Here is an 18,644-nt window from a genome sequence, read left to right as displayed (position 1 = left end):
GGTCCTAAAAATTTACATTCTTAATATAACTTTTTTTTCTCCCTCTTTTTACTTTCATTAACATTTTACAATATATCCTAACCAATATAGAAATTTAATATTAGGCCCAAAAATCTTCTCTCTCTCTCATTCACGTTTTTTATGCCAGTACTAAAAATATTTTTTGATAAGTTACACCAACAATAAAATATTAAATATTCAAAAATCTTTCTCTCTCCGTCGGACGCGTGTCCAATACTTATTTGTATATTTTAAAAATGGTGAAAACTTTCCTTATTCCAATTTTTTATTTATTTTTTATTTTTTTAATATTATATCTTCTCCTCCCACTCTCATTACAAATTTACAGTTTTTATGAACGTATTTTTATTCTATTAAAAAAAATTTAGAAGTATTGAATTTGAGTTTTTTAAATCAAGTTCAATGGTTCTTTTTCTTTAATTATTTTTTTAATTTTATTAACTTTATTATTATAAATTTGTGTGTATATATATTTGTATATTTTATTTTTGAGTTGTGATTAATTTTATTTATACTATTAAAAAAATTACTTTTTATTTTTTTACTAAAACTCCAAATTAAATTGAGTCGCTCCTTAACAGTGTAGTTGTGATTTCCACCACTTTTATGATCCCCCTTAGATAGGAACCAATAAAAAGATGGAGGCCCCAAATAAGTATTGGACACGCGTCCGATGGAGGCCCAAATAAGTATTGGACACGCGTCCGTTACTTTTAGTTTTATCACCTATGGGTTGGGGTTTATGTCCTTTCTTTGTTTAAAGTGTGGCAGTTGATGTTGATGGGGGTTATCAATACCTCTCTATTCAATTTGTCTCCCCCGTGGCCCATGATTATGCTTGTTAAATGGTAATGAAACACACACATACTCTGTCTCTCTCTCTCTCTCTCTGTGTGGTTATTAATGAAACTCATTATTGAGATTTTGACCTGCCAGTTGGCTCAGCTACCGTAAACGTCCATATCATCGCCCTCTTTCCACTATGGTATAATTCTTATATGGAGCAAATAAACATGACTTAATTGCTAAAATGTCTAACTCCTTAAATGTACATAACCTTTGTATAAATCTCATACCAATCTCCTCCTAATAATCAAATCAAAAAAATGAATCTTTTACTTCAACGGGTCACTAGCCAGGACAGCATTAATTAAGTGCATTCAATCCAATCAAACGTTAGTGTGACTAGTCAATTTTCACTTCAAAAGCCAATATTGTGAACTCATCATAAGGGGCTATTTTGTTCTTACTAATACGGTAATACCTATAACTTGCAAGATAATGGTCCTTAGATTCAATCGGTTCAATTATTTCCTACATCGACTCTACGCTTCATTTCAGCATACAAATTCCTATGTGACCCACAGGTAGCAAATCAAACCCATAATTGTATTACAAACTCATGCTTACAATAGCAGCAAATGCACTCTGATTAGCACCACACAAAAAAAACAGTGTAAATAAGCATGAAGAGACACAACCACCCAGTACACCAAAATCAACAAATCGAAATTCACTCAGCATAACACACAAAGAATAAAAGAATCAAGTAAGATCGTCTTCCTCCAGTTCTTTAGCCTTCAGCGATTCCTTCACTCTCAACAAAAGGGTTGTCTTCCAAGCATCCTGTGAAGCAACATCATATCGAAGGAAAAAACAGTCAAGGACATTGTAATTTTTTGTAGTTAAAATAGAAGAATCGCAAAACTTTCAAGTGAACACATGGTATAAATTCAATCCAATACTAGTTTGCATATCAATTAGATCGAGGAACAGAAGTGACTTCAGTGGAAATGTATAAATACCGACAAGATCATGCAAAGATAAACTATAAATCCTCATATTACTTTTAATTCAACAAACTCGTGTTCGAACAAACTACCATTGGCATGAATCCTTTTACCCCATGCAGCCCGGTTAGAATCGTATCTTCTATCAAGTCTATTCTCCATACAGATATATTCTCTTCTCAGACTCAACCCGGGTCCTTTCTTATCATCATTTACTCCGTAATGTTAGCACGTGGCAAACCATTAACACCTTTTCTCCTTTAATAAGTGACACCATTAGTTTCTCACAGATGCTTTTTATTGTTTTCAAATCTTTACTTCCTATTGCTACTCATCCTTCACAATATCAATACTTTCAGCTATGCTTGCTAAAAACAAATACGACTACAAGAATCTTCAGAGAAAATGGGGACTCTTAGAATATTGTATAAAAGGGTTGAAGGGTTAAAGGACATAACTAAACTAACTTGAGGAAGACCTAGTCTCGCAATCAATCAAAAGATTGGAAGTGTTCTATGTGGAATTAGAAATAAAATTTACCAGCTGGGTCATGCTGTCATATTCCTTCACAGCATCAGTAAACTTTGCAATATCCTCCTCATCAATTGCAGCAGCCAAATCCTGCCATAAGAATAGAATCTCCATATTAAGCTAAATTTCTGTTATCCCAATGATATAAAGATAAAATAATAGTATTATCGAAAAACCACCTAAGAGAGGAAGCATATAAGATGTTAAGCTGTTGATAAAAATCCATAGAAGTATGCACTTGAAATGAAAGAAAACAATGAAATAAGCAGTTCAATATACTTCTATCAACCCACTTTCCACCAACTAGATAGAATAATTCACCATTTCAAAAGGAAAATGCAAAAGAAATAGATTAACAATAGTTTTACAAGTTATTACATACCACCAGCAATTTGTACTCGCGTGTCCCTGAAAACGTTGGATCCAGTTCCTGCAAATGCAAATGCCGTATTCATACAATATACCTAAGCCATAGGATAAAAATTGAAGATGCTTGATATGCGCCAAACTTTAACCTGATATCGGTCTAATGCATTGCCAATCGCAACTACATCGCCTTTACAGAGTTGGCAAATGCCAGCATTAAGAAGATGTCCTTTAACTCCATACTTCAGCAAGTTATTGCTCAGCGATTGTCGTGCTATCTCTTCATAAATGTCGATTGATTTCTGGTATCTGAATAATAAATGCAAGCATATTATATCCCTATCAACAAACTGTTCAATTCATCATCGAAGTTTTACATCAACAACAAAGCCATAATGATGTCAATTCAAATATTACATTTAATTTGCATTACTCTATTGATGTAAATAATACTTGTGTAGATCAGATTTGATTGGTTTAGAGAAGGTTCAAACTTCAAATCTCAGCAGCTCTTAATTGCTCACCAAGATTATCTACCACCCTGGTCATTAAGTTCTCTTGGTTTCCAAGCCATTGTCACCTATATATAATGAGGTTTTGGCTTTCTTTTGAGACAGGCAAAAGAAAACTTTTAAGAACCAAGATTTTGTCACGTGTAAATTGCCTTAGGTGTAACTACTAAGAACCTAGGTGTAAAATGCCTAGGCCTCTCTCTCCTATCTTTTGTCTTAAACATCTAAGTTCGTTCCACAAAGCAGTTCATTCATTTTTCAGACAGACAAAGAAAATTTTTAAGACCCAAAATTTTGTCATGTGTAAAATGCCTTAGGTGTAACTACTAAGAACCTAGGTGTAAAATGCCTAGGCCTCTGTCTCCTATCTTTCGTCTTAAACATCCAAGTTCTTTCCACAAAGCAGTTCATTCATTTTTGGTGCTGAAAGGAATAATTTTATTCAAGCGATTTAACCGATATCAATGAGACAAGCTACCTCTTTAATCAGTGGAGAAATTACTTGGCCCAAACATTCATTTGGGAGGACTCAAATCAAGGATTTACGAGTAACTCAGTAGCCAATACTGAACTGAAATCTTCAAAATGCAACACTAACAAGGGGAAAGATGCTAAACAAGATGGATCACAAATGGAACAAAGGGGTGCAAATGAAACAGCCACCTAATCTGGTTCAAAAACAGAAGTCATGGTTGATAGGACAGCACAACGAACTTGACTGGAATTGATCCGTGATTGAGAGAGACTACTACGAGCCTCGTGACATAACGAAAATTCATAAAGAATGTGAAGATTGACATGCAAAACTTTGACGGAAGACTCAATCCTACAATCTGCTGATCTGTTGCCTACAATGAAGTATTTTGATTGGTATTGTATGTTAGATGAAAGAAGAGCGGAGTTCAAAAATATCAAGTTTATAGGTCTCACAAAAGTTTGGTGCAACAGTGTTGAAAGCACCATAAGACAATTGAGATAACCGCCAATATGGCCAAATCTACTTAGCAAGAAAAGAAGGAAAAGTCCTGAGAAAAGCACGTCCATCCAATCAACAAGTTATGTATACTTGTCAATCTCATACAAGGTATCATGACACTGAAGAAAGAATATATGCAAAAGTTTGATGAGCTCAAGATTCAGATCCAAAAAAATAAATATCCTCATCACTCTTTGATTACATTCAAATCCAGCCAGGTTTGATATAAGGAGACTAGCCTTAAAAGCCCCTTAAAGGTGTGGAACATGTGTTTCAGTGAACCTAGACATGGAATGCTTGCAAGTGTCAACCGTGTAAAAATCACTACTTGTGTCAGTGAGAAAATAGCAAAAGGATTTTGGTTAAAGTAATAGAGATAACAGGACAACATCTTTGCAACCAAGTCCAAGTTCGAGCACAAAGCAAAGAAATTTGAAGTTCGAGCATGGAGCAAAGATATTGATATGATATAGGCAGTGGTGGCCAAAAAAACATAAACAAAAGTGGTGCTGACCAGACTATAAAAGTGCCTAAAGCAGCGTTACAGCTGCTTAGGTTTCTATGACATCACTCCCATATATTGGCAAACAACTTGCCACCTAATTCATGATGTCCAGCACTTATTTGACTTGCACGAACTTAGAAAAAAGAAAAGAGAGAATAATAGTAATTATGAAAGAAAAGAAAAGAAATGAGGTGGGAGAATAATGTTGAGATCTCCTTGTGTTTGTATAATTGAGGGAAAATAAAGGAAAAAATAGTAATCCTTCATTGCATTTGGAGAAGATAGTGGATGTAAAAGGAAAAAAATCATCATCATCATCCTTGCCTTTATCCCGTACAAACAGGGTCGGCCACATGAATTATCTTTTTACAATCTTTTCTATCATAAGCCATTTCTCCTGCTAGATTTATTTTTTTAAAAGCATTTCTTATCACTTCATTCCATGTTAGTTTGGTCAACCTCTTTGTCACTTACCTTTTATCCAAATCAATCTTCCTCTCCTTACTGGTGCATCTATTGGTCAATGTTGAATATGTCCTTATCACATATAAGTCTACTCTTTCTTATTTTCTCGTTAAATGGTGCCATAGGCCCATACCTAATTTCTCTCTAATCCCTTGATTATTAATATTAGCTTTCCCAATTACTCATTACATCCATCTTAACATTTGCATTTCCGCCACATGGATGCGGTGTTTCGTGTTTCTTTTTTAACCCCTAACATTCCGCTCTATATAAAATAGCTGGTCTAATGACCATTCTATATACTTTCCCTTTTAACTTATTTGGTACTCCCTTCGTCCCATAATACTAGTCAATCTTTCCATTTTGGGATGTCCCAAAATTCTTGTCCCTCAATGTAAAAAGGTTGCATACTTCCAAAACTATCCTCCGCTTTTGAAAATTTATTCATACTAACACTACTTTTTGAAGGATAGTTTTGGAATTTTAAAAGAGGATAACGCATTAAATGTTTGTCCCCTTAAAAAGTTTGAATTTCAAAGATGGACAACTATTTTGAGACAAAGGGAGTATTTGTTTATCGCATAAAACCCCACTAGTGTCCCTCCGCTTTGTCAACCCTCTTTCGATTTTATTACTTATATCATCATCAATATCTCCATCATTTTGTATAATTGGCCCCAAGTATAAAAAATAAAAGGAAAAAAATAATAATAATAAAATAAAAATTATTGTTCACAACGGGCAAAACATGAATTCGCTTGTGAGAGAAAAACAGGGGCAAAACAGATGATCAAATAACTCTATCCTTCCCACATTTCCTCCCATTTTTGGAAGGATATGGTATCATTCTTTAAGAGATTAAGCTATTCTTCCTTTTCTTCATTTTCATCATCAATATCTCCATCATTTTGTATAATTGGCCCTAAGTATAAAAAATAAACGGAAAAAAATAATAATAATAAAATAAAAATTATTGTTCACAACGGACAAAACATGAATTCGCTTGTGAGAGAAAAACAGGGGCAAAACAGATGATCAAATAACTCTATCCTTCCCACATTTCCTCCCATTTTTGGAAGGATATAGTATCATTCTTTAAGAGGTTAAGCTATTCTTCCTTTTCTTCATTTTCATAATAAACTATTAAGCTTTTTCCTTTCCTTCCAATTCCTTTAATTTAAGAGTAGAGTTAGTACTCTATGTGCAATTGAAGATAAAGTGACTTCCTCCTTCCTGGAACATGTTCATGCCCTAGGCCTATTATACCCGTATCCCTCAACCCCCCCGCGGGGGCCTCCTCCTTCCCCTCTCTTTCCCTCTGTTTTCTAAAGGTAGAACCAGGAGACGGGGTTCATGCCTAGTCGGAGCAAGGCCAGTTACTGGATTACAACTACCAGGCTGACAATTATCAACAGCTCAACAAGAAACATCACTATGTACCTCGGGCTCAGGATGGATCATGTCGGCATAGGTACTGTCATACTGTGGAGACAAATGAATGAGTTCATGTAACAGGGTTATCCAGATAAGGGGTTAAAACAGAAATAATGCATGCATCATAAAATGAAAGCGATAACATATAGTTTTAAGATGTCATGTAACTCCACAAGAGACATATATCTAATATTAGTAACACTTACTGTTCCAGTTGAGCAGCAAACTGAGCAATTTTTTGCTTACACTGATTTGCAGAAGTTGTTACATCCTCACTTTGGAAAAGATCAGCTGCCTTCTCAAAATAAACAATAGCCTGCTCAAAGTTATGTTCAGCCTCATATAATTCAGCAATTTCCTGCACATGAAGAAAGTATTCCACGTCATCATTTTTCACAACTTTTATTGCATCATCCCGAGCAACAAATCATACAAGTGTATTCTACATAATCATAATTTGCAGGAGTCAAACATCAATGACTATGCAGCTTAAAATTATGGCAAACAAGGTGACATTAAAGGAAATTTTGTTCATATACAGGATCCTACAATCTAGAGAACTCAACCAAGAATTTGATAGATTAGAGATCCCAAATATAACAAAATATGAGTAGGTAATCAGGTTTTTTATTATTGTATCAAGTAAAACAATATTTACTCACAAACCAGTATGGATAGTACCTTGTAATATCTTGCAGACATATTAAGCCTTCCAATTTCGAGAAACTGATTTACAGCTTGCTCTAGGCAATTTATGGACTCTGCAAAGCATCCAATGTTAAAGAGGAGCATAAATTATTCTAGCTAAAATGGAAAATAATAATAATCATAATGAAAGAAGAGGCTAACAATTCATGTGATAGTATCATTGGAAGCTCAAAAGAATACAATTAAAAAAGAAAAAGCATCACAAGGCTAAGACGAACCACCCAACATGGTTGAAGGTAACAGCAGAGTCTTTAACCTTTTTATAAGCATGTGAAAAAAATTAATTTATGTCGGATCTGTTATACCTATCTGACTCAATCCCTCCCATCCTAAATTTTTTATATCTTAAACTTTTCCTCAACCTAAGCCACTGTAGAGGATCTGTTATAAATTTTAGCATTGTCATACATCACCGTGCAAAAAACTACGCATATGAATTATATGTTCCGAGTAATAACAGCATGTAAGAATAAAGACACCGGACACAGGTAAGACACGACACATAAATGTCTCCATGGCAATTCTGAAAAACAAAGAGCACATTACAGGTGATTCACAGTGAAAATAAAAAATAAAAATAAAAAAGAAGAAGAAGAATAAGAAAAGCGATCCTTCTGTATTTTCAAACACCTGGTGTATGTCTTATGATTTTGTTTATTCTAAAATGCGAAATAAGTCAATTTGGTCCGACATAATTCTGGATGGAAGGGTTACATATATTCTAATCTCATGAATTGAGGAATATCGTACATGGAAGTGAACACCATAAATACCTTTTGTATTTGTCTTCTTATAGCAATGAGCAGCATCGGCATATGCATTCGCAGCTTCATGTTTGCTATCCAACTATAATCAGAAGCCAACAGCATCATACTGGATTATAGTAAAATATCATTTACAATTTTGATAAAAATAAATAGATTAAGCACTTGCCTTCAGATGACAGTTCGCTAACTTGATATAAACTGCTCCTGCTTGGTCCCCTGAGAGAACACATGATATAAGCAATTGTCAATCTTTCTTTTTTTCCTTAATGATAATAACTTATTTCATATTCTTACTTATCACAAAAAAAAAAAAAAAAAAAAAAAAAAAAAAAAAATGATAATAACTTATTTCAGTCCCTCAAGCAGAAAAAGTCTAACATCGAAATGATATCATTCATACTATGTCTGGGAGCACTGAATGGACACATTTGATTTGGAATTGGAGAAAATTCAGTTTAAATTTTGAACTAATTTGATTTGGAATTGGAGAAAATTCAGTTTAAATTTTGAACTAAATTTCTTCCAATTCCAAATCCAAGGCACGAATTCGTGCCCCAAACACAAGGTCAATAAAACAATTACCGAATATAGACATCTGAATTTTATTTTCAATCATTAAAGGAACTCTAATTCTTCCTTCAAATGAATATCCAAAATATGAAATAAATTTTACTTCTCAATCTGTCCAGAACACATCCAAGTCAAGCCTAAAAAAAAATCGTAAAATTATATAAAAATAAACGACACACACAAATTTATACACAAATAATAAAGCTTTATCAGTTTCATCATTTCCAATCCAAAAACAACACATCTGATGACCAAAACACCGAATCAAACCATCATTCTTATCCGATTCAGAACCAGATTTTAAAATTTCCATCAGAAAACACATCGATCATGTCTAAATCAAATGAAAATCCACAAATAATAAAAAAAGAGAATTCCGCATTTTCTTTGATCGGACAGAAACAATGCTCAGAAAACGATAATTGATGGATGAGAAGGTGAGAGTAATTACATGATTTTGCAAGTTTGAAGCAATTGCCAGCTTTATCGAACAATTCAGCGGCGTCTTCGTGTTTGGAACCGAAGATGCCCCAGCTATTGAGCTTCTTCTCCGCTTTCCTCTCGAAATCTTCTCCTTTCGCTATTTGGCCGCTCATCTTTGGAGATCGTTTCAGAGAGAGTTGAAGAAACGAATGAATGGCACACTGAACGAGAAGGAAAAGGAAGGGGAAAGAGAAGGAAATGGAAAAGGAAAGAAAGTCGCAGTACAGGAGGTTTTGGTAATCCAAGGAAGCCCGCAGTTTTTCATGCTTGGCGACATATCAGTGCTTTGAATCTTCGAAGGTAAGGCTTCTACTGGGTTGGGTTTGGACTTGGGTTTGAGTTTGGGACGGACTGAATTTTGTAGGTTTGACATGCCCAAACCAAGCCCAGTCGTGTAGCGCTCATTCTAAAACAAAGCCCAATGCATTAATTTAAAACATATTTTATATAAAGTGACCTAACTCGCATTTCTACATTTGACAATTTTAATTTTCTTTTGCTGCACTAATAAAAAAATAAATAGATAAATAAATCCCGATACTTTTGACATCCTTCATAACACGTTCTTCATGGAGTCTCTTTTGAAAGGGGAGATCATAACATCTTAACTAGGTCATGTGACATTTTATCTTAAATAAATGAAATTATTCAAAATAATCAATTAAATGTAACAATTAAACCACTGAGAAAGGCTCGTTATTATGTTTTTATGAATATATATGTCACTTTTACGAGTCTTGCAGTTCTAATGGAATCTCACCAAATTTCTCAAAAAAGAAAACTAATAATAATAAAAAGTTGTAATGGGGTTCTTTATCACCCATCGCGTGGATGAAATGTGACTGGGCATGAAAATTGGGTGGATTTGGCTAGAGGCCGAACTTGACCTGGACTTCTCAATGAATCATTTTGGTGGGTTTTGTCAAAGCAGTTGAATTAGCGGGCCCACACTTATTCCATAGATTTTTGGCAGCAAGCCGGTTCAATTCTTGGCTATGCTAAGTGTGGTGCAGTCCGAGTAGTAAATGTGAGGCCTTTAGAGTCCATTCGATGAATTTTGAGTTGGATCCCCTCTCCTCGCTTGTTAGTTATCACTAACAACTATCCATTATCAAGATAAAAAGTAAAAAATTTTGGACTGGGCTGTCTCGGTGTGGAACTGTGGTTTCTTTGCAATCTAAAACCTCAGTATTTCACCATAATTTTTTTTTTTTTTTGGTTTTATCTTGACAAATAAGGCGGAGGAGGCTTGATGGGCACACTACTCGAGAAACTAATTTCTCTACTAACTAGACTATTGGGTAAATCTATTTTAATTTAGGGAATTGAAGGTAAATTCAGGAATGTATTGTTAAATCATTGTGAAAAAAAATAAATAAATAAAAGAAGGTATATAGAAAATTTCAAATTTCAAATTTAAAGGTTTAGCCATCTACATCATCAGATTTTGTTACAGATTATAGTCCAAACGCTAAAATAATTTTTCTTCAATTCAATTTGACTAAATTTGAAATAATTCAACTAAATATCGGATGCTTTGGTACAGTGTTTCTAAAAGACTGGGTTAGAAAGTGGTTACATCAACTTAAATGATAAAAAAATTTAGGGTTCCATATTCCCCTAAAAATTGACAATTCTGAGATAGTCAAGTTTGGGCCTCAAAAACATCTAAAGATTTGCTCATCTCTATTGCTCTGTTTCATTTTTTAATTTTTTTAAAATTTTTGGGAGACATTTAAGCAATGTAAATCTATATTACATGTTTCTAACACCTACTTTAGTTTAGTTGAACGAATTCAAAGTTGGTATTAGCCCATAAAAAATATATTTATATTAAAAAGGATAAATTCTTTCATAATTTTACCTCCGTTGGCTTTGGTAATATACAATGGGTGCTTAAAAATAAAAATAAAATATAAAAGTGTTAGGAGGAAAATTGGAAAATTTTAATTTAGACAATCGAAAAAGTTAACAGACTCGCAATATTATCTTGAATTGAATTCTTACAAGACACAAAAATGCACGTGTTTAAATGATATGGGTGATTTATAAGTGATTGTGCATATTTAAAATTTATAAATTATTTGAAAGTTTAAAGTAATTAACGGGTGAGTTGTTTTTTTATTATTAAAAAAATAAAATTAAAATTAAAATCAAAATCTTATTATGTGTAATAGTAATTGACGTAACAAACCAGCAGGTCAAGCACACTCCTGGATAGGTGAAGAGGTTACCGGAGAGGACAAAGGGTTTGGTAACTTTGGTTGGACCATTTTTGAATTAATAAAATGGTAAACTTAAAAAATTATTAGTCTAATTAAAATGAACTTAAAATGTGTTTCAAAACAGTCCATTTTTTTTTTTTTTTTAGGTAAGCTTTCAAAATTGTCCATTACCGATGAGTTCGACACGTTGACATGTGTGTCGCGATCAGCCAAAAAGATAGAGCATTTTGCCCTTCTTTGTGATGTCTGCATTTGAAATTACAAAACTAGCCCTCTATTTATGCACTACTATATATATGTATAAATATATATATATTCACAAATACGGAGTATATCATATACTCCGTATATATATACACTAAACTTGTTAAATCATAAATGCACCCCATCTGACATTATTATCCTTTATTTCATGATAATAAAGTATAATGAGTTGCATTATTTAGTTTTAGAAAAAAAAAAAAAAAGTGTGCATTTTATAAAGAGGCGTGGGACGGTCTAATCAAATCAAGGATTTAGTAATCGTTTAAAACTAATTAAAAATATATATAGAGAATGTCAACTTTGCAAAAGCAAAAAATTTATTTTGAGACGTCTCAACAATAAAAAACATGAACACTAATTTATGATGGAGGAAACAAGAATTTTTTATTTGTATGGTGACTGATCCTATAGTCATATGTTATCTTCATAAAGTGCTCCCAAATTCCCAAAGTGGAACCCAATGGGCCATGCAAATTGTCTATGATCCTGTAGTCATATGTTAAGAAAACTAACTTCCTTTTATCCATTATTTTATATAAGTAGGGCAAGCACTACAAGTCACATAGGATGCAATCTTTTTTTTCCCAAAAAAAAAAAATATATATATATATATATATCAAACAAGAGAAGATGGAACACATTCGGAAGAAGAGCGTATAATAATCACGAGGGCCAAACGCTCCACTTCGCATCACTACACTCGGCTTTTAGAGCCGTCTTGCTCAATAGATGAGCTACACTATTTCCCGAACGAGGAACCCACGAAAGGGACGAACCCACACATTCCCGGAGAAGAAGATGAACATCATTGAAGATAATTAACTGGGTTATCTCAGAAACCTTCAACTGCATAACATGTTGGCAATCCCCTTCAATAACCACACCACAGTAACCCCAGCGCTTGAAGTACAATAAAGCCACCCGTAGGATCAAACTCTCTGCAAGCGAAGGATTACTAACATTATCAAGAAACACCAAAGCAACCTTAATCGGCTGGCCCAAATGGTTGCGAAGTATTAAGCCACCACCACACAAATGACAAGAACTGTTGAAAGCTGCATAAAAATTCAACTTTAGAAAATCCAAAGCTGGAACAGCCCACCGCCCCGGATGGCAAGGAAGAGGAACTTTAGGACAAGTAAGTAAGCGATGTTGGCGAGACACTTCTAAGAATTCGCCAAAAGCAGTGAAAGCTTGCTGAGAAGCTTTAAATGGATCCCACCGTTTGCGATTAAACACCAGATCATTCATGCATTTCCAAATGGTCCAACAAATAAACGCCGCCAAACTAGAACAATCTAAAGGAGCATCACATTGCACCCAACCGTCCACCAACCCAGCCCAGCACTTTGGCTAGAATGACGACTGTGCATCAAAAAAATCTAGGCGTAGAGGGCTAAGTTTCCACACCTTACACGCAAAAGGGCATGTACAAAAGAGGTGATCAACAATCTCAACCTCAGATTCACAAATCAACAACAAACAACAATAACTCTATTATTTTCATTTCATTATTAATAACATTCTAGAAAAGACTATAGCCAAACCCACTTTTTCAATCAATCATCCAAATCTTATTCAGTCCCATCCGTCGCTCCTGTAGTGGGGGCTTGATTCTTCGAGACCATCATGGTCATCCTGTAAAGGTGGCCACCATTTTTCTTGAAAATGTGAGCTCTCCTTCAATGGCCGAGGGTCTGGTTTTTCGAGAGGCTCTTGTTCAGCTACGCTATTGGGGTTATCATAAAGTGATTGTGGAAGGTGATTATCAGTCTGTTATGAGGTTGGTTGCTTCGGTTGATGCTTTTCATGTAATTTTCAGCGATATTCTCCTTCTGCTTAAAGACTGTGTTGGTTCGTCCTTAGCATGGATTCCTCATGAAGGAAATTTGGTTGCTCACTTGTTGAGCAAACATGCTTTTAAAGCCGCTTGTGGCTATTTAGAGTGGAGTACATGGCCTTCATGGTTGTTAAATGCTCTGTTTTCCGATTATGTATCTTCTTCTTTTTAATGTTAGTTCTTCAGTTTGGAGTTAAAAAAAAAAATCCAAATCTTATTGATAACATTCTGACATTACATAAAATATCACTGGCAATAATAATAATTTTATTTTTATTATTATTAATTTTTTTTTTTAATCTCTCTCTTTCCCTCAAAAAGTTTGTTAATGTTTTATAATGCTTAATAGGTAGGTCACTTTCACGACGGCTAGTGTTTGAGTTTCATATCCTGAAAAAAAAAAAAAAAAAAAAAGAGTCTCGAGAGAAATAGGATTACTCTCTAAATTTATGTTGTGTTTGTTGTGTATGAATGAAATGTCTATTCTAATTATTTCTTTGTTTAATATGCAATTTAAAGTGAGAATAGTCATTCCATTGGAATGAAAATCCATTCCACAACTAAATCTAAGGAAAAACCATTCCATTTCTAAGTAATTTTTTTTTAAAAAAATAAGCTTTTCAAAAAACCCTCATGTTTTAAGTCCAAAAATTACCACTACCTTCCACCACAATCACCTCCGTCTTTACCACCACTAACTTCCATTACCTTCCACCATCACCACCATTATCGACTTTCACCACCGCCCACCGTTTTCCACCGCCACCACCGTCTCGCCTTTTACCACAGCCACCATTTTCACCACCGCTACCTTCCACCGTCATCGCCTTTCACCACCGCCACAGTCTTCCACCACTGCCACCACCGCTACAGTCTTCCACCACTATCGTTTTCTACCACCACCACTGCCACCGTCACCACCTTCTACCATCGTTACCGCCTTTCACCACCACTGCCACCGTCACACCTTCCACCACCACCTCTACTGCTTTCTACCACCGTCACATACACCACTATCTCCTTCCATCACCACCACCACCACCACCACCATATTACCACCACCGCCTTCCACCAACACCACTGCCGCCTTCCACCACTATCGCCGCCTTCCACCATTGCCACCACTGCCGCCTTCCAAAACCACCACCAACATCACTACTGCTTTCCACTTCCACCACCATCGTCACCACCATCCACCACCGCCACTACCACCATTTATTTTTTAAAAAATTATACAAGAATGTTATTTTGTTAATTTAATTTATTTGTTACTAAGAGAGAGATTTTAGAGAATTCAATTTGAAATTTATTTAATTCTAAATTTTAAATTAGTCCAACCAAACACTAAAATGATTATTATAATTCAATTCTTACACATTTTATATTTACACCAAATAATAAAATAAGAATAACCATTCTATTTTATTTTTACACACTATTCGTAACATAAGTGCATTGCTATTTGTAAAAATCACAAACTCATAAGAAAGGTGACAAATCATCATTCATAATATTTCATAATGACAACGACCACGGTCACAACAAATATAATACTTCCCCCTCCCCATATGAGAATACATAGAGGTTCATCACATAATGTTGTCCAGCTTTTATTGCCTTTTCATATTTTAAATCTCTCCCGTAATTATAACTCCCCAACTTGAAATTCTCTTCAAATAATTTTTTGGGGTTTTAAATTATACTCAAATTTTCTTACCAAAGTTTAGTTGACAATTGATGGTCCACCAACTAAAATTAAATACAATTAATTACACAAACAAAAAATTAAAATAAAAAGAAAATGGAAAATCAAGGAAATCAACCAAAAAATGAAGATGTTGTGTGGTAATGTTTTCCTTTTGTGTTTTTAAATGAGAGAATAAAAAAATAAAAATTCTCTAAAATACATGTTTCAATGCTATGCCCATGTTATTCCTCCCTGCCTACCAATTTAACAAGAAACATGCATCCTCATTCTATCTCAAAATAAATATTCACTGTTTTTTACTTTTAGCTGTTTCAAAATAAATGTCATAATTAAAAGTCCAAGTACTACTCCATAATATATATATATATATATATATATATATATATATATAACAATTTAATTTTTTTATATTGACCTTATAAAAAAATAAATCATCATATTCATGTGGGACAGACTCACTATGAATAAATTTAATAATTCATTCATTATTAATATAATAAAAATATTAAAAACTCATTTTTTGAAAACTTAAATTCTAAAAAAAAGACATTTATATTTGGATGTATGGCTGCAAATGAGTCGAGCCGAGCCGAGCCGAGCTTTAGGCTGTTCGGGCTCAGCTCGTTTGTTTATGGGATCAGCTCGGGCTCGGGCTCGGGCTCGACTCATGACGAGCTCAAAAATTTGAGCTCGGGCTCGGGCTTGTCTTGATTTTAAAAGCTCGAGCTCAGCTCGGGCTCGGCTCGTTTAACAAAAAAAAAAAAAAAAAAATTCAAAATTAATTGGTATTCTACAGGCCACAATACCTTTTTCCATTGCTTTATCAATTATCACATAAGCAAAAAGAAAAAGGGCAAAAAAAAAAAAAGGTGCAGTAGTGCAACCTTTTATGTTTCAAGAACAAATTAAGGGTTAATTTCGAAAAAAGAAAAAAGGACAAAATTGAGCATGAGTGCATTATGCATTTTCTATGAAAATACAACACATCAAAAAGTTATAAATTCCCATGATAATAATATCTATGGAACCACTGAAACATTGTATATATTAAGTAGAAAAAGAAATCACAGAGGAAAATAAGTTGGAGATAAATTAATTTAGCTACCTATGGCCATTGAACATTAGTCTCCATAAATTTAGAAGAAGCAGAAGAAAAGGCTAAACAAAATTTTCTGCAACTGCCTAAAGAATGTTTTGAGGTTGTCCAGATCCATGGAATTAAAGTGAAAATAAAGTTTTGCCAAAAAATTAATTGATGCAGTACCTAATTGATGGCGAGGACAGAGGATGGCCAACGATGATGACGAGGATAGAGGGACAGCGGCATAGACGACGGCGGGAAACGGACGACATCCATGGCGAAGACAGAGGACCGTGGCCGACAATGACGATGACAGATGATGCGTTCAGATTTGAGAGAGAGAGTTATGGCGATTGAGTTGATTAGAGAGAGACAGAGAGGTAGTTGTGTAGATGGAAGGGTTGTCGTCGCCGGTGGAGTTGATTCGTAACTCGTGAGTGAGTGATAGAGAGAGAGAGACTGACGATGTTGTGGAGAAGAGACAGATCTGAATGGTGGGGTGTAGTTTTAGGGTTTTTTGATATCTTACAAAATCAACGAATGAAATGGGTTCTAATTTAATGGGTGAGACGAAATCTTATTTGGGCTATGGATCTATGGTGGATTTTCTTTAGGCTAGTGAATTATAATGCTTGGGCCATATTAATGAAAAATATGAGCTGGGCCAAACTTAAAAATAATATAGACTAAACATTTTAAATGTACAATAAAAACAAATGGGCCTGATATATATAGAATGGGCCTGATATATGTAACGAGCCTGATACGAGCTTTGTTCACGAGTCCTAACGAGCCTTAACGAGCCCATATTCATGAGCCTATGCGAGCCGAGCCCAACGTTGCTCAGGCTCGGCTCATTTAATAAACGAGCCTAGAAATTGGGCTCAAGCTCGGCTCGTTTGCTTAATGAACGAGCCCGAGCCGAGCCCGAGCTGTTCATGAACAGCTCGGTTCATTTGCAGCCCTATTTGGATGCATGAAGTAGAATAAAAATAAATAAATAAATAAATAAATATATATATATATATATATATATATATATATACATATACGACCATATATACATCGCATATGTACCAGTATTAATTTTGAAGGGTGAGCCAAAATCTTGGCAGGTGCTACACAACAATCGCAACACGTGTATATTGCTATGAAACAATGAAAGCCTATCTTATCACAGTGACGCGTTCACAAAGTTCAGTTGTATTGCTACTTTTATTAATTTTGCTATTTCCTTATATAATTTTTTTTTTTTGTGGTCTAGAAAATGCCATGCCTGTCTAATTTTTTTATAACCTTGACTAGTGTCTAATTTTGGTTCCTCCTGCTTTGGGTCGTGTCAAACTCAACTGCGATGCTTCTTTCTATGTTGCCTCTAGCGTTTGTGGAGGGGGTCTTATCCTCAGGGATTCCTCTGGCCATCCTTTGAAGATTACCTCTTTTTTTAAGCCTTTTATTGGGTCGGCCGAGATGGCTGAAGTTGTTGTTCTCCGGGAGAGTATTTCCCTTTTGCATGATTGGGGATATCACCATGTGGATATAAAGGGAGACTGTTTGCCCGTTATGACCCTTTCTTCCCAAGCCTCTTCCCTTTCAACTGTGTTTGAGGATATTCGTTTTCTGTTGGGCAATTTGGTGAACTGCTCTCTGCTTTGGTCGCCTTGTTCCTGTAATGGAGTGGCTCATGCCATCAACCGGTCTTCTCTCCGTTCTCGATCATCGGATCTTTCGTGGGTTGTTTGGCCCAAATGGCTCCTCTCTGTTATTGCCAAAGGATCTTGGGTCTTTTCTTGGTTGAGATGCTTGGTGTTTTTCTGTTTTTTCTTGTTCTTGGTTCTGTTTGTTTCTTGCTCTCGATAAAAAAAAAAAAAAAAAAAAAAAAAAAAAAAAAAAAAAATCAATCTCTCTATCAATATGGATGATGTCCCCAGGCCAATCTCTCCGCAACTCTTTTTTCCCTCTCTCCAAACATATTTACTAAACTCTCACTATTTTTATTTTCTTAAAAATACAGAAAAAAAAATACATTTAACCCATTTTTAAAGTCGCACACTTTATGTACTAAGTTAGAGTAGACGTTTTGTTTTAACCTTAAATAAAATAAGTATTTTGTTAGAGCATTTACAAGCCAAATGCTATATTTCCATGCTAAATTTATATTTTGAGAGGAATTATAATGTCAAAATGTTATATTTTTTTAATTTTGCTCCAATGGTACATTTCGTCCAAAATACTATTGTTTGACACAATAACTATGTCATATTTTGAGAACCCATTGAAGTGTCTTATTTTAACAACATCAAAATATGAAAAATCTTTTGAGAGAGCCCATTGGAGTGCCTATTTTAATCTACTTGCTATATTTTGAGTTTGAGAGGCCATTTGAGAGCTGATATAT

General features: G+C 34.6%; 3 protein-coding genes across 3 annotated transcripts; 1 reads left to right on the top strand and 2 right to left on the bottom strand.

The window, feature by feature from the left end:
* Nucleotides 1-1,389: 1,389 nt before the first annotated feature.
* On the bottom strand, nucleotides 1,390-9,386 carry LOC132270740 (alpha-soluble NSF attachment protein-like). The gene is made up of 9 exons (XM_059771936.1): nucleotides 9,097-9,386; nucleotides 8,242-8,291; nucleotides 8,082-8,154; nucleotides 7,282-7,361; nucleotides 6,807-6,958; nucleotides 2,858-3,017; nucleotides 2,725-2,772; nucleotides 2,352-2,432; nucleotides 1,390-1,647 (listed from the first exon to the last, which is right to left on the bottom strand). Exons 1-9 carry the CDS (start codon nucleotides 9,239-9,241, stop codon nucleotides 1,567-1,569), a joined length of 870 nt encoding a protein of 289 aa, XP_059627919.1. The 5' UTR covers nucleotides 9,242-9,386; the 3' UTR covers nucleotides 1,390-1,566.
* A 2,894-nt stretch (nucleotides 9,387-12,280) lies between these two features.
* On the bottom strand, nucleotides 12,281-12,868 carry LOC132269845 (uncharacterized). Its single transcript, XM_059771080.1, has one exon. The coding sequence runs from the start codon at nucleotides 12,866-12,868 to the stop codon at nucleotides 12,281-12,283; it is 588 nt and encodes a 195-aa protein (XP_059627063.1).
* A 434-nt stretch (nucleotides 12,869-13,302) lies between these two features.
* On the top strand, nucleotides 13,303-13,629 carry LOC132269844 (uncharacterized). The gene has a single exon (XM_059771079.1). The coding sequence runs from the start codon at nucleotides 13,303-13,305 to the stop codon at nucleotides 13,627-13,629; it is 327 nt and encodes a 108-aa protein (XP_059627062.1).
* The last annotated feature ends 5,015 nt before the right edge of the window (nucleotides 13,630-18,644 follow it).

Source organism: Cornus florida, unplaced genomic scaffold, assembly GCF_030987335.1.
Source record: "Cornus florida cultivar Cherokee Brave unplaced genomic scaffold, ASM3098733v1 CherokeeBrave_3.0.0_Hap2_Chr08, whole genome shotgun sequence".
Taxonomy (NCBI): domain Eukaryota; kingdom Viridiplantae; phylum Streptophyta; class Magnoliopsida; order Cornales; family Cornaceae; genus Cornus; species Cornus florida.
The sequence above is the reverse complement of the archived record's forward strand: the minus strand, read 5'-3'. Positions and strand labels throughout refer to the sequence as shown.